The 15,935-nt window shown below is 40.7% G+C and overlaps 1 protein-coding gene across 3 annotated transcripts in view; it reads right to left on the reverse strand.

The window, feature by feature from the left end:
• The window catches only part of ttc7a (tetratricopeptide repeat domain 7A), a 53,850-nt gene extending 40,272 nt beyond the window's left edge, over nt 1–13,578 (reverse strand). For 2 of the 3 annotated variants that reach the window (XM_035172368.2, XM_035172366.2), the window contains exons 1-6: nt 13,442–13,578; nt 12,375–12,561; nt 7,392–7,555; nt 6,914–7,082; nt 2,429–2,559; nt 1,408–1,532 (exon numbers count right to left, since the gene is read on the reverse strand). In XM_035172368.2, the coding sequence (XP_035028259.2) occupies nt 1,408–1,532; nt 2,429–2,559; nt 6,914–7,082; nt 7,392–7,555; nt 12,375–12,561; nt 13,442–13,498 (833 nt within the window). In that variant the 5' untranslated portion in view covers nt 13,499–13,578. Of the gene's footprint in view, nt 1–1,407; nt 1,533–2,428; nt 2,560–6,913; nt 7,083–7,391; nt 7,556–12,374; nt 12,757–13,441 lie in introns of those variants that run through there. The other variant, XM_047342320.1, reaches the window with a different exon arrangement.
• Between the last annotated feature and the right edge of the window lie 2,357 nt (nt 13,579–15,935).

The raw sequence follows: 15,935 nt of genomic DNA on the forward strand, positions 1-15,935 counted from the left end.
AATTGTAACAAATACCTAAATATAAAAACACAGAAGTAGCTTGTGGAGAGGAGAGCAGATAACTCGGTATCACAGGAGCAGTGATATTCTGATTGCACACTGCACTCACATACCCAGAGCCACGGATTGCCACATATAATAAGAAAATTGACTGAAGCAATACTCTCACTAGTTGTTGTTTTTTTCCAACATTTTCCTCACCCTATAAACATCAGTGATGGTAGAGATAAGAAACAACTGTGAGTGACAACAATACAATACAATCAGCACAACATCCAAATTGATCACACTAAGAAATTAACATAGTTTCAACAGAAACAGAGCATTAACATACTATAAATGGTAAATGGTTTGTATTTATATAGCGGCTTTGCAGTACAGTTTTTATTGCCATTCACACAGTATCTTGCCCAAGGACACTTCGGCATTCAGATGAGGAAGACTGGGATCGAGCCCCTTCAGTCACAGCAACCTGCATTAGTCGTGTACCTAATAAACTGACCACTGGCTGTATGCAAGTCTCACACGTCATCAATGCTTCTTTAGCTTTTAAACACTGACACCTGCTGGTCACAACTTATAGTACATCTCCCCTGCACTGGGGTCATGCAGAGCCTGAAGGCATTTTGCTCGATTTCTTTTCCTCCTCACTTTTCTAAAACGAGGACAGGAGGTCACAGCCGATGGTTCCCTGCATCACAGACGAGGATGAGTCAGCAAAGACTGCAGCCTCTAAACATACTGCATAGCCAGTGACGTCACGTAAATACAGGTGGATGAACTATGATGAATCAGTCTGAGATTACATAAGGCCATCAACACAAAAATGGATTTAAAGATTTTCTTACAATTGATCCAAACTCAGATAAAGTTCTAATCGGCTCACAGTTGGTTAGAGGTCAGTATTTAATCTTTACAATGTTTCCATCACATTGAAGATGAAATAGGTGATTATTTTGTTGCCTGACATTTTCAAGTAAAAATCTAAATTCATTAGGACAAACAAACCAATTTAAAAGAAAAACAAATACATTTATAGAACAAAGTAATGACAGTACGATCTTATTGAGTAATGCTCATGTTATGATGATGGTTATTTAATTTATGAATGCTTTGTGATGTGATTTTTAAAAAGAAAGGACATCTGTTTACATGTAATCTTATTTATATGAAAGGGGCAGGTAGGAAGATTCTTCTTCTTCCTGCTCTTTTTTCATTCATGGAATGTGTATATAAGTATTGTTTTGTTTTGTTTTTGGAGTACACTTAAATAAATGAAATAAATGTAACTAAACTCAAAGATTATTGTAAACAGTAAAGATAAAAAGCCCTTTTAACAGAGCAGCAAAATGCGTTGGAGAGCAACAGACACTGGGTATGTGTTGGGTGTTGCATTGGTCGACTCACCCCCTGCGCAGTAGACAAATGTAAGCACTCTGTAGTGCAGCTTGCAGGAAATAGCCCAGGTCCATTTCCACAGGTGGAGGCAGCAGATTGGCTTTGGCTGTCTTAGCGTGGGGCGTGGTTACTGTCTGTAAATACATGCACAATAAAGTTTATATTCACTACAGTCAGGTGGACATTAATAAAAAATAAAAACTTATGAGTAAGCCTTAAATGTCTTAGGTTTGTATTTTTTCTATCACGCTCCAGTATACTGTATCGTCTCAGAGTGAAAAACTTCTTCACCAGATAAAGTCACTTCAAACTTTACACCAGTGAGCATAGGCAACAAAACATAAAAGGTCAAAAGTAAAAACACTTATGATGCATAATGAGCCCGCTTATTATCATGTTATTACCACTGGTGCATCAACATGCAAGCAGTACTTTCATGTTAAAGTTTGGTCAAGACGCAGATTTTTCAAATTACTCATCAATCTTTTGTGTTTAATCTATAAAATCTTGATCTGAAAACAAAATAGCAATGATAACTGCAAAATATATTAAGTAGAATGAAAATATTCATGCGTTTTATTTTAATGAGTAATCTGCATGTTTTGTTGATTTGTAAAAACAACTTTGCGGCAAACAGACGTTAAATATTAGCTTTTCTTCAGATAATGCACCGTTAGTATTTTGTTATACTATAATAATAATGTTAAAAACATTTATATTTTCCCTGGGGTGCCGTAACTTGGATACAACCATCCTTAGTTTGTTTACATTATACAGAATACTAATTACTTGTCAAAAATGTTAGAGAACTAAATATAAATACACTACACTAATATACTACAGAATAAATACACTCAAATAAACAATGAATGAAAACAATATAAGTGATTAACACAACTCCTCTGTCAATAAACTGCACTTAATTCATGCAAACACACATTCTACACCTCTAATTTCAGTGTTACTGACCCCACAGAAACACACAGTCACAGAAACACACCGACATGTCTCTACATGTATAACACTCCACCTTATCGAGCTCCTGCAGGAAGGACAGAGCAGCGTCGCAGGCCCTGAGGTAACAGGACAGACTCTCCTCCTCCCTCTCTGACAGACGAACCCGAGACACTGAAGACACTATCTGATGGTCCAGAGACAAACCTGAAAACACAAGGATGTTACCATCACCTGCTGTCCCCCACCAGCAAGGGTGGTAATTCATATATACAATAAGATATTCTATTTAAAAGCTACTGAGTCAGTACAGCACATGCCTCCACCAAGGCCCACCAGTCCCCTTGGATTCAATCAAGTTGCACCAATAGCACACACTCATAGATATCAGTCCCCTAAATATGTGTGATTTTTTTCCATCAACATTTATTCACTGGGAAATCAGTGAACATGTCAAAAAACCTGCCGTATCTCACTATGTTTAAGAAAGGTATTCCTGGATCTGTCCCTTAATATCCTGCTGAACATACCAACCAACCAATGGACAGGGGTGAGAACACGTCTTTGGTAATAAAGTAAAATGTCATGAAAGTGATTATTAAAGTTGCAGATACCTTAATTGGTTTAATACCTAAAATACACAATCTGAGAAAATGATCAAGGTCCCAACTACAAGAACAGAGCTGGGTAAGTCTGCCTCATGCCTTCCTGTATGACATACTTGAAATGAGCTGCAAGGACGAACTAAACTAAGAATTGTTTCCCTTTCTTGGCAAGTTTAAAAATCTTTTAAAATCTGTTCATAGAATATTGTCATTGTTTTTAACATGTGCTTTTTATTTTCCATGATTTCATTTTTGCCATTGATTCCTATATGTTTGTGTTCTTCTGTTTGCTGTGTTTGGGTGTGTTATTTGCTCCTGCTTGTATTTATATTTGGAACTTTTTTATTCATTGATGCTCATCGTGACCAGGACTCAATGGAACCTTAAATGTAGTATGAATAAAAAGTAGATTGGAGTATCAGGTTTTTAGGTGATGAGGTGCATTTCAAATTTTTTATTTTCAATCGCAGAATGGTCAGATCCTCGCCTCCTAGCCAAAGTGCATAGACAAACCAAAAAGCAGAAACAAAGAAACAGCTAAAAATACTCATAGCAGCAACATAACTCTGGGACTGGAGGTCCATTACTAAACCCACACAACAGACATCTATGGCTACAACAGTGTATCTGCCAAACATCAGCACATTAGCATTGTGAGCATGTGCCTGTGCATATAGCTGCTAGCATGACTTGAGACTCTGAAATAATATATTTTCATCAGAGCACCGATTGCCCTCCAACAGAAGCTGGATTTGTTTCTGGATGTCAAAATTGATGAGACATGTTTTACATTCATTAATACAGCTCTGTGCAGAGGGATGCACTGTAGATGCATGAATACAGAGGAAGCTGTGAGTAGGGCAGTGGTGTCCAGATGCCTGCTCTGATGCCCGTTAGTGGACGTAATGGTCCAAATAAACGACAATAAAGCAGGAACTTTTCTAGACCGAGGCCTGTGACGGACAGCAGCCTCAGGCCAGACTCCAGGCCTAATCGAATAAACAGACAGCTGCCGAGAGACAAGACATCATCATCCAAATATTCACATCTACTGTAACTTCATTCCCACAGCAATATACACTACGTACACAAATAAATCATGGGAAGGGGCTACGCCAGCCCCACAGGAGCTGCTCTGTCTCCTCATGTGGCCTCAGAGGCTCAAACTATCCAGTGTAAATATCATTTAGTGGGTTTCAAAACAATCAAAAGGAAATCAAGGTCCGACAGTTATTATAATGAAATCGTCTTCAGTTTCATGGGCCTGACGTCATGTCCGATTAACAGGAAACAGGGAGTGTTATGGCATTATGATAATGATGAGTGTAACAACATTGTCCAGTTCTCCAAGGACAACGGGCTGTGTAATGTTCTGTGACTTTTCACTTTCGTCACGTTGGGACTCAATGTGTCATGTTGGACGGAAATACGAATATCTCTAGGAAAGGGACTTTTTATAAAAGTAAACGCTCAAATAAATCAGATATAAACGAAATTGCACTTCTGAACTTCAGACAGCTTGTGTGTGTGTGTGGCTGAGAAATGCATGACTCACAGTCAGTAAATCTGTTCCCAGAAGGGTTTTACCCATAGACTGTATATATAGTTTTACCTAGTTTCTTCCCTCTGAATGTATCTAATATGAGACTTGATTATAGGCATCGGGAGAAAACACAAAGGTCGTCTTTGTCCCGCAGAACTGTATCGGGCCAATATGTCAAACTTTCATTAACACGCTGAGGTTAAAACTTGAATAGACATAACTATCTGCCCCATTGAGCTGATGTTCTCCAGCTGTGTTACATCCATCTCCACTGACTGGATTTCATGTGGCCACCCCTCCACTTCCACACTCCACACAGGGACATTGTGGTTTTAAGGAGGTGATATCTCCCAGCAGAAGGGATAAGGAACAGGATCATCAAGGATATTTATGTGTAGAGCTGCTCAGTCTTGCCTGTGGTGGTTTTCAGAGGAACATGCCAGTCGACAGTGATGCTTCTGCTTATTAACAAAGGTGTAAACTGTGCAGAGTCTCAAATCCTGATAGCAGCCAACACAAGGCTCCAGCTGACATACTGCAGGTTTATTTTATCACTAAAGCTGTAAATAGTGTTATCTTTAGCATTACACACAAGTTGAGTGGAGGAAGACCACTGCACAGGTTTCTCTAAATGAATGTATGACATTGAGTCCCATGTCTAAAGAGTATTTGCTTGAATACCTCTGATGCAGTTGTGCATAACCCGAAAGCTTCTGTAATTATTGTCGTCTAATTTGTAACACAATTGTGTTTCTATTCAATTATGAATTATGATTCTCACCATGGTTACATGTGTAACCTTGAGGTCTAAGAAATGAGATGAATGAATTTCTTTCATCTTGAAATATTTGCTAGCTGCATTCTTTGATTCTCTGCAACAGATGTGAGCTGATACGAACTTTACTAACTGCTAACAGTGTGAAACCATTGGCAGGGCTGTGGATTACATCACATTTGAATCTTTATGTGTGTGTGTGTGTGTGTGTGTGTGTGTGTGTGTGTGTGTGTGTGTGTGTGTGTGTGTGTGTGTGTGCTAATAGGAACAGATGTGTTTAATCGTGTAATTGATTGACACACTTTGTTCCAATAAGCCTGCAGCCTTCTGCTTTTGCTAGATTGGCCCTTTACATCCCTGGCATTAGTGTGTGTGTGTGTGTGTGTGTGTGTGTGTGTGTGTGTGTGTGTGTGTGTGTGTGTGTGTGTGTGTGTGTGTGTGTGTGTTTCTGTGTGTTATCTGTGACTTTTCTAAAGATAACTATGGTGAAAGTACAGTATTATATTTTACTGGCCTTCCTCCATTTAACAACACATGTACAATAAAAAGGTATTTTAAAGAGAATTCATTTCTTGCCCATATGTGATAGTTTTCAATTGATTTTATATCACTGTAAATATCAATGGCAGCTCAATTTGTTTGTCACAATTATAATGTCTGAGGCATGAGGAAGTTTACTCAATTCAGTCGCCACTTTCAAAAAGGACAGTTTCAGTTTTAATATAACTTGGGTCCTGTTTGTGTCAGAAAATCGAAAATACCTACAGCTCTTTTTTCAGTATATTCAAGACAGTTTGAACTTCTCTCTGATTCTGTTGGATCTTCAACACACTTTCCTAACAGTGTAGTTGACCAAAGACTACAGTAGAGGTGGAAAAATTAGTAAGCAACAACTAGCTGTGCAGTTACGTGCAGTTATTCAGGTTATTCGTTCTGACTGTGATGTGCTCAAGTGCGTTGATGTTGGAATGTGGTAAAAACATGGACGCTGTAACTAAATGAATTGTATTTATGTATATTTATGACGTTTAAACAACATCTTGTCACCTAAAGACGTGTCAAGGTGTTGTTATAAGGTGATATTATAATATCAACAAAATAACAAAGAAAAAGGATCACGTGTCACTGGCATAAATAGTCTAAAAAGTCTGATGTTAGGTGCTTGAGACAGATGGATTTGCACTTTGTAAGTGAAAAAAGTTTATTTGTCAAGTTCACATCATAAAACACCATTTAAAGCTGATTTTAAATTATGTTAATTGATTTATAAGTGATGATGACATTCGAATTCTGACTTGAGGTGGAGTTGATGTCAATTTTACCAGTTGGTAATTATTTATTATATGTTATTTTATTATATATTGATTATTCGGACACCATGAGAGTTCTCTATAACAGTAGGAGGGTGAATGTTCTTTAAGGTCTATGATCATTTTAACTATAGCACATACAGTAGGTAGGTTTTTAGGTTTCAAATAATGATTCTGTCAACCGGAACCTTCCATATAGTTTTTGCTGAGCTTTGTTGCCCTGTCTGATTTCTCTTTAGTGACGTTGCCAGATCTGACTATTTCCCAGTGTGTATATATAATGTTGCTGTTACCATTTGCTCTTTAAGTTTAGAGAGGCCTCAGGTACCTTTAATAACAAAACCCTCAGCCAGCAGGCGAAGGTGATAGGTTGGCTGGTCGTCCTGTGTCAGCTCCTCCAGTCCCACCCTGGCACACATTCCCTGGGCGTCCCGGTAACGGCCCTGCACATAGTGCACTTTGGCCATCAGCAGCAGAGCCTCATTCAGGTACCTAGGCTGGAGGACAAGAGGGGATGAATGGTTGGTAATAACTGGGGGAAAGAACAAGATAGAGATTTGTGTACATAGTGAAGCTTCCAGTGTGCCGTACCCTAATGCACCTTTATTAGGGTCATATTAGGACAATGAGCTTTATGGAGGCAGAGTAAGCGTTAGATGATGAAGGCACAAGCAGAGGACTGACACGCAAACACACAAACGCAGACAGGCCGATGGGTGGACAAGATAGTGAGCAGGTATGCACGACAAGCAGGGACGGACAACAAGTAAGGCAGGCAGCAGATACACATCACAGATCAGACTGACTGTGAGACGGCCTCGGCTCAGGATGGTGTTGAGGTGGCCTTTGGCCCTGTACAGTCTCGTCTGGGTCTTGTCCAACAAAGGTGTGGCGTGCCGCAATAGGTCCATGTTTTCCTGCAGACACTCCTCCAGCAGCGCCTCAGCCATCATCAGGGTCCCATAATCATCTGGGGGGCGGGATTTGAAAAGTTAAACGTGAACTGAGTTTTGCTGCAGCAGGTCTGAGATCAGGGTCACAGGTCATTCGTTTCTGTAGCCAAAGCAAACCTCACTCAGGCCACTAAAAACAACATTTCCCACTGGCTCAGGGAGAAAAGTTCAAATATACGCCACAGTCCTCAAGTCTATTCAGAAGCTGCAGTTTCCATTTCCCTCATACTTTCCTCAAATAGCTTTAACTTTGCAATCACATGATAAACACTGCACATACACCTACTCTGGATCAAGATATCACCGTTTATTCATTTGATGAACTGATCCTGTTCTGCCCCGATTGTAGCTGACATTCACTCTTCGTCCAGTGCTAGAACTCAGTACACACGCTTGATTAAAGCCTTCCTGTTGAACTTTTCACAGTGTGTGTGTGTGTGTGTGTCTCTGTCTGTGTGTGTGTGTGTGTGTGTGTGTGTGTGTGTTCTGACGCCAGTGCAGTGTTTACACTCTGATATACTCTGACATATTTGCCAGTTGGTTTTATCAGCAGAGTCAAGGCGAAAGCTTTCAGTGAGGTGGGAGGTTTAGGGATAAACAGCAGGATGAGGCTCTGCCACAAAATATTAAGAAAAAAAACCCAAGGAGAAAGTGTGCGGGTGTGCTGAAGTTAAAGTGGCTGTGATCTGTAGTTTCTGTTCAAGAGTGGGCATTTGTTTGTTTGTTTGTTTGTCTGATAGTTAGTTAGACAACAACTACTGGATTTACCACATAATCTGGTGGAAGGATGTGGTGTGGGCCACATTTTCTTGATTTCTCATAGAATACTTCATTGATCTTAGACACATTTTTGGTGTTGGTATTGATGTGTGTGCAATTTTGTGTGGATCCAAATAAAAATCTAGTGGATTTAAATGTGAGGGGTATAGGGCTGTAGTATTTTGTCTGTTGCTGTTATAATTAGGACTAGTAACCTATAAGTACCACCAACATGTAGCTAAGTAGTATAACGTGGCCATGGCTATTAGTAATGTTTTAATTTAGGAAGGCACCTGGGCCTTGGCGGAAGTACGCACACTGCTGAGTGACATTCTAGTTGTGAAAGGTGATATTTATACTGACAAGCCCGATGGAGAGTTTTCACTAAAGAGAGAAAACAATTAAGTCCTTTACAAACTTCCCATGTACTTAAATCTGTGGAGCTAAAGCACAAAGAAGTGTAGCAAAGAGGACACAAAGGTAAGTAGACTGCTGGTAAACTTGGAGGTAAATGCTGTAGCTTTAGAATACTCAAAAAGACAAACATAAAAACTTGGCAAATGTTTAATAAGGAAGGAAATTATTTCTACATGTTTGCTCAGCCTCGAGGATACACACTGTGTGTTTAAGTGAGGCTGAATGTTAACAAAAGCTGTTCGTTTGGAAGAAAACTCCACAGGGCACATTTGAACAGGCCTATATTACATCTAAAGTATACTAGAATCAGTCTACAAGGTACCTTGTGCTCTATTTGTCAGACATAATTCCCCTTGGACGCCTAAACCCACACAGACCCTGGAAAACCACAGAGGACACGACCCGCTGGGCCTTACCTTCCATTTCTCTCTGTGGCCTTGTAGAATATTGGTGTACAACATTATTCTTTTATAACAATCTTCTCTGAGGCTGATTCATATCAAACTATTACTGTTCTTATTATACAGATGAATCCCGCCATTACCCATCTTTATCCTTTAATTCATACAACAAGGGAGCTGAGAACACAGAGTAATAGGTGTTGTACTGTTTTACAGCACGGTGGAAGTTTATTTCCTCATTGCTTTACATGTCATGAAGTTCCTCTAGATCAACTTACGCTCCATGTTTTTAACACACTGACCAGGTCAGACTGTGACGGCCTTCAGGTCACATTAATGACTGCCTAAATAAGTTATAGTCTACTTATGTTGAGCTAGCCTTCATTATCTTTTTGTTTACTACAAAATGGTTCACTTGGAATAGAAAGAATGGAGCCGCTTTCGATCCCACTGCTCACCCTGAACGTCTGTTCTTGCTCTATGTAACTCTGGTGAGAGGGTGCGATCTCCTGTGAGAAGTGTGCAACTGACTGATCATCACAGCTTCAAATGACAGAATCAGGTCCAGCAAGTTCAAAGTAATGCTGAACCGTAGATCAGTTAAAAAGACATTAGAAGGCATTCAAAAAATGTTTATCTCTGATATTCAGTGAGGAAACTTTTAAAATATGACATATTTGTTTCAGCAGCAGCTCTTCTGGTTCAGGAAGCTGGGGATCATGGGTAATATCCACTGTGAGCACTGAGCATTCAGAGCTCTGGCTTTGTGTATCCTCAAAATTAGTTTTTTCTCTAAATTAAAACCATTTAATGGCTCTGACATGAAGCCCAACAGAATCAATCACCACGTGTGGCTGGAGCTCAGTAAAAGTTGGGCAGTGTTCCTTTAAATATTTGCTGGGTTGACCTCCCTTCTTCAATATGCTGCTAAACATAACACACGCAGGGTTATGGTCCAATTTTGAACCTGAACAATGTCGACACTTCAGGTGAGTTTGAGCAGTGTAATATTGTTGGGAGGGCCACAGTGACAGTTGACTTCAGATTTTAGACACTTTAGTTCTCTAGTGTTGAGCAGCATATGAGCTGTGCCCAAGGAGAACAATGAGTTTAAATTGTGTTGTTGCTCCCTGTGGTTGTGTATATTTGTGACTCCATCTGCCTTGTCTTGTTCTTTAGGATGTTCTTGATGTGGGTCTGGGTGTGTAGTCAGTGTGACGACATTAAAAATGGATACCAAGCACTGTGAGTAAGTAAAAACCATCTTCTCGCATTTTCATAAAGAAAGATTTATTTAATGTGGCAACACATTTGAGCTGCTCAAAAACTGACATGATACCAAAAACACACATGTTTCTGCCAAGCTGTTGGAGGCAGTTCAGGTTGCATTCACTGCAGTACAGTTCCACAGCTTTGTTTAGAGCAGTGCAACTGCAGGAGGAAATGTGATGCAAAAATGGAAAAGGGAGACATTTTGAGATTTCTAAATGGAGTGTGAGAGAATGGGGATGGAGCAAGCTTTGGAAAAAGGGAGAGAGAAAGTAGAGCACTTCAAATTAGAGATGAGTCACTTGTGTTAGCCACAGGGTGACGCAGATCTACAGGTGGTTGTACTAATAAGACCCAGGTACATTTTTGCATTGTTTGAGCCTGTGGCACGGGTCAGAGGACACTCATAACTTTGATGTTACAAAAGCCCAGAGAGAAGTTTCTGCCCTGACTTCTGCTGAAAGTTGGGATTATACTGAGGTCAAAGCTACAGCTCTAGGAACCCGTTACTGGAACATGGAGGCAGAGGTTTAGAAACACAAGCTGAATTTGAGGGAGATATTTTTGGCTAATTTTACTCCGGTGCTTCTGTGGGAGAAGGTCACGACGATTTGTGCGATTTAATTGTGTTGTTACAGGTAGTTTAAATCAGCACTTTATTTCCTCCTCATACCCACCCTTCTGATTCGCGGTCGCGTCAACTGAAACTGTATTTACTTTGTTAAGGTGAGGGGTGGAGGCACATGCATTAGTGACTTACCAAAGTCATGTGTTGTGAGGCACAGAAGGAGAAGTGTGTTTGCAATTCTCAGTGTGGAGGACTTCACGGCTGAAAGCCAAGCGTGAACAGTTCACTGGTTGTCTGTATTCTGCATGAGGGTAAACAAAGTGAAGGCCCGTGCACCTTTGATCATGTACACACTCTGTTATTCTTGTACTGGAAACTTGTGACATTTTCCTCTTGGAGACATACGGCTACCTCTCTGTGACCCTGCTGTGACGCACCGCGACAAAGTAATCAACTTGTGCCTTGTTGTTGCAGATCCAGGATCGCAGCTGCGGCCACATCATGGATCGTGGGTTATGATTACAACTACGTTGCCTAGATATACAATATACCTGCCCACATACACTAGTACTGGCAATACCATACATCGTTATCCTTACTGCTCCCTTCATCTCTGTCAGACCTTTTATTCTGTATAAGTACTTAAATCATTGATACACCTCTCCATTGATGTTAGACACTGCCTTTTCTCACGAATGCAGTAAATATTGTTATTTGTCGATGTGCTAACACGTGCATCTGTTGTACTTCTGTCCATCCTGAAAGAAGGATCCTTCTCATGTGGCTCTTTCTGAGGATTCTACATTTTTCCCCCCGATAAAAGAGTTTTCCCCCTCTCTAGTCGGGGGTTAGGGACAGAGGGTTTCACACCTGTCACACCCTATGAGTCAAATTGTCTTATGGGTTGTAGACATAACAATGTATTATTATTATTACTGTTCTCATCAAGTGGGACACATATGCTGAGGAAACTTGTAAGCACAGTTATTTACTCTATGTAGCTGTAAGTCCAAAGTCTAACTTGTGGAGCCTCCTCTCAAACCCCTGTGCAGGAAAATATCAAACCTTTCTGAAAAAAAAAAAAAATATATATATGTATGGTTCTTGAAATCATCAGTTGACAGTAAATCCTCATCCTTCTCAATGCAACTTATTCCAAAGCATTTCTAGCATCAGTTTTTTTTAAACTAAGCTACACATTCTCTGGAGGCAACTTCCTGAAACAAGTGAGAGAACAGCTTGACACCTGATCCTGAACTTATTACGCGACACACCAGCTTTCCAACCTGGACTCCCTGGGACTTTTTGTAATCCAGTGGTCATTTTTTGCAGCGTGCACATGAAGTAAGAGGCGAGCACAAAATCAGGGAGCGTCACCTTTGGACTCAAATCCTCTAGGTGTAAAAAAAAACACTCGCTCACCGTCCTCGTGGAACCGCGCAGCCTGCATCTGGTCGATGATCGCCGGCATCTTGTCCCACTGGCACTCGGCCCGGTACCGCTCCAGCTCCACTTCCAGCCGGACCTGGGTGAAGGAGACCCGGGACGCCATCGTCGCTCTGTCCCGGTGGTGACTGTAGTCCCCGGATACGATGGGAGTAACAGCAAACTACACCCGGGGAAATAAATGTGTAATCTGTGAGTGAGTGCGCAGGGATGGAGGGTGGAGTGTGCGTTACGATAAAGCCACAGGAGGACATGACTAGCAAAGGTAAACAGTGAGACACATGATACTGTTTTTCATTTTCAGTGTTAGGATGTCATGTTAACACAGGAGCGAGTTATTATCTATCGCAAGTCTAAGTTTTATTCCATTTCATGTGGAATATTTGCTCACTGTGCACTTTCCAACGCTCACTTTTTACGCACTTTTACGCACACTTTACGCATTGGACTCCTGTCAGTAATGGGTTCCTCTTGACTAAAGTGTGAACGTGATTTGAAGGAAGCGCGTTTCTTCCTTTTTAAAACCCAAGTCCCTATAATCTCCTGCACTAACACTTTAACTGGATCAGGTGGAGCTTAAGTAGTAGCACTGCTCTCCGCTCTGTGTCCCCCCCCCCCAGCTGAGGTACGATACATGCTGCATGCATCTGCAGCTGTTTGCTTTTTCTTCTTCTTCTTTTAAAAAAACACGTTCAGTTCATAGATGAGCTCAGTGGGAATAAAACCCGTTCATTTGTAATCGCTTGGCTTGCTCCCTGATCTGGCTCCAGCAGCAGCGGCAGGCGGACACTGGCCAACCTCCTGGCTCAGTGACAATCTATTACATCTGTCATGTAAGTCAGGCACAAGGTTGCACTTAGACAAACAGACGATCACAATATATTTAGTTTTGCGTCACACTAACGAGATTTACTGAGGGGGGAAATGAAGATTACACAAGGATGTGCTGAACAGTGAACACTACTGTCCTATGAGCCACAGTACAGGTGGGGTGGGGGGTGACTGTGAGTCTCTATCAGCTACTTTATGACATCAAATATAACCTCGAGCCTCCTGAACAGGGATTTAGCAGCGTCATTTTCTTTCTGGAAACTTGACATTTGTTTGACACTGATCCACGCTTCTCCTCCTCCTCCTCCTGCTGCTGCCCTGCGCGCGCTCCTGTGCGGGGCTGCGGATCTGACAGCTGAGAGGCTGCGTGCCTCCCGCCCCCCTGCTGACGTAATGAAAGGCTGCTCAAAGATGTTGTCTCTCGGTCAAGATAGAAACGGTCATAAAACAAAATACTTTGTTCCCTCGAAAGCGCCACAAGTGCCTGTAGAGAGAGCAGGGGCGGGTAATTATTTTTTCCTGAGGGGGCCATTTGAGTAAACCTAGATTTTTGCAGGGGGCCAAACTAATTTTCTCATACCTCTAATTTTACCACTAATTTAAGATTAAATTATAGAAATATTCAGTGCACTTACTCTTATTCCAAAGAGACAGTCTAAAGCTAACATATTCCCCGTAATACGACATTAATCATAAATGATGTCATAATTTTTTTTAGCGGTATCTCTGCATCCTGTAGGACAATAAAGGCGACATACAGCTTATTTAGATAGAAACATAACTTAGCGTAATATTTAAGGAAGTACGTCATCGCAGCATCACCATGAAGTCAGATGATGTCATATAGAGTAGTAGTGCATTAACTTTTGTAAACAATGACATTAGAGACAGGATCTATATCTTATTCGAATGGACCAATCATTTGTCATCACATGCTCTTTTTCTGAAGAATCCAACGATCCCGTCACTTTGGATCTGCAGCATCCCACCACGTGCACAAAGGTGCCAGAGCTCTTCAATGCTGCTTGCAGATTTAATTGTAACTGTTTAAATACTGAAATATTAGCCGATTATCAGGTCTCTTTTTTCAATAGCTGTATTTCCTCGTTGACTGTGAGTGAACACTGCATTTAGAATGTTGTCACAAGCTTTTATATTAATTTCACTGCTGCCTGTATAAGAGGAAATACAATCATGAAGAATGTTCACGCTGAACAATGTGTCTGAGATTTTACACCAAATGTAATTTTTTTAAACTGTCCAGCAGGTGGAGCTGTTTAACATGGGGACATTTGATAAAAGTAGAGAAGCCTGAGAGCAACAGGATCAACATAAGGCCAACATAAAAACCCCTTCAGGAGCTGGTGGAGCGAAGAGGGAAAATTGTCTTTATGAAGACAACTTCCATTTTCCCTAAGGTGAAATTTGCCGTCTCTTTTATAATCAGAGGACGATGTCCTAAATGGCACCTAATACTCTACAAAACTGAAACTGACTGATTCACTCCATTTTGTATACAATAATTTATATTCAAAATACAGAATCAGGGCTGTAACATGGTGGGTTGATGATATACAAGTGACTTTATGCAAATGTGGCTACTTTTTCATTATGGCACTCACAATAAATATATTTTTTAGGGTCCTTCATGGGTGACACAGATTTCTCACCTCACACTTGTTTATTGTGACCCCTGTTATGTTATTTTAGGTGAAAACCCAGTGGCAACATGATGAATGTGTCTCCTATCTTCTCAGCTCCCGAGAACCACCAGCAACAAATTATCACAGCACGTTTAAAAGGTTTACTAAAACTCTGTTTGGGTGGGCAAAACAACAAACAAAAACAACCTTGAGGCAAACCACCAAAACTTCCATCCTCAAATTAAAGTAACAAAAAAACAAGTTACTAACTTAACTCTTAAACAGGAGAAAACAGGGGTCAAACAAAAACGCTACCCACCCCTACCAAACCGTGCCGGTACATCAAGCAACAGCTCTTAACACATTTAACAAGGTACAATCTGGCTGCCAGTGGCAAGAGGAGAGACCGCAGGAGCTGGGGGGAAGCCGTCCTCTTCACCTGAAAGCATGGAGGCTGGAACCAATCAGCTCCCTGGAAACGAACCTGCACACTCACAGTCAATCATTCACTCACACCTGCAACACATCACACACAAGCACCACAGCAGAGAGAGGGAGAGAGAGAGAGGGGGAGAGAGAGAGAGAGAGAGAGAGAGAGAGAGTGAGAGAGAGAGTATGTACGTCAGGTCTCAGAAGGTTTTACTGTAGGATAAAGTAAAACAAATGAAAGGCAAAGTTGAATAATTTTCTATAATGTTACTCACAACTTGCTCATAATAAATATATTTTTTAAAGTCTTTGGTTTTACTGTAATTCTTGACAAAAATAAAGGCAAATTTGGGCATTTTTACATTATGGCACTCACGGCTTGCTAATAATTAATCTATATTCTTTTTTATTCCTTGATAGGTGACGAGGATATTTCACCTCTTGTTCACGGTGACCCCCACTGTCGCTGTGGCAAGTCTCAGAAGGTTTTACTGTAGAAGTCTTGAGAAAATGAAAGGCAAAGTTGGTTACTTTTTCTTTGTTTAAGTCTTGAGAGGTGACACAGATATTTCATCTCACTCTTGTTCATGGTAACCCCCACAGTCTGCATTTAAAGTTTCAGAAAATATATATG

Source organism: Hippoglossus stenolepis, chromosome 12 (genome assembly GCF_022539355.2).
Source record: "Hippoglossus stenolepis isolate QCI-W04-F060 chromosome 12, HSTE1.2, whole genome shotgun sequence".
NCBI classification, from domain to species: domain Eukaryota; kingdom Metazoa; phylum Chordata; class Actinopteri; order Pleuronectiformes; family Pleuronectidae; genus Hippoglossus; species Hippoglossus stenolepis.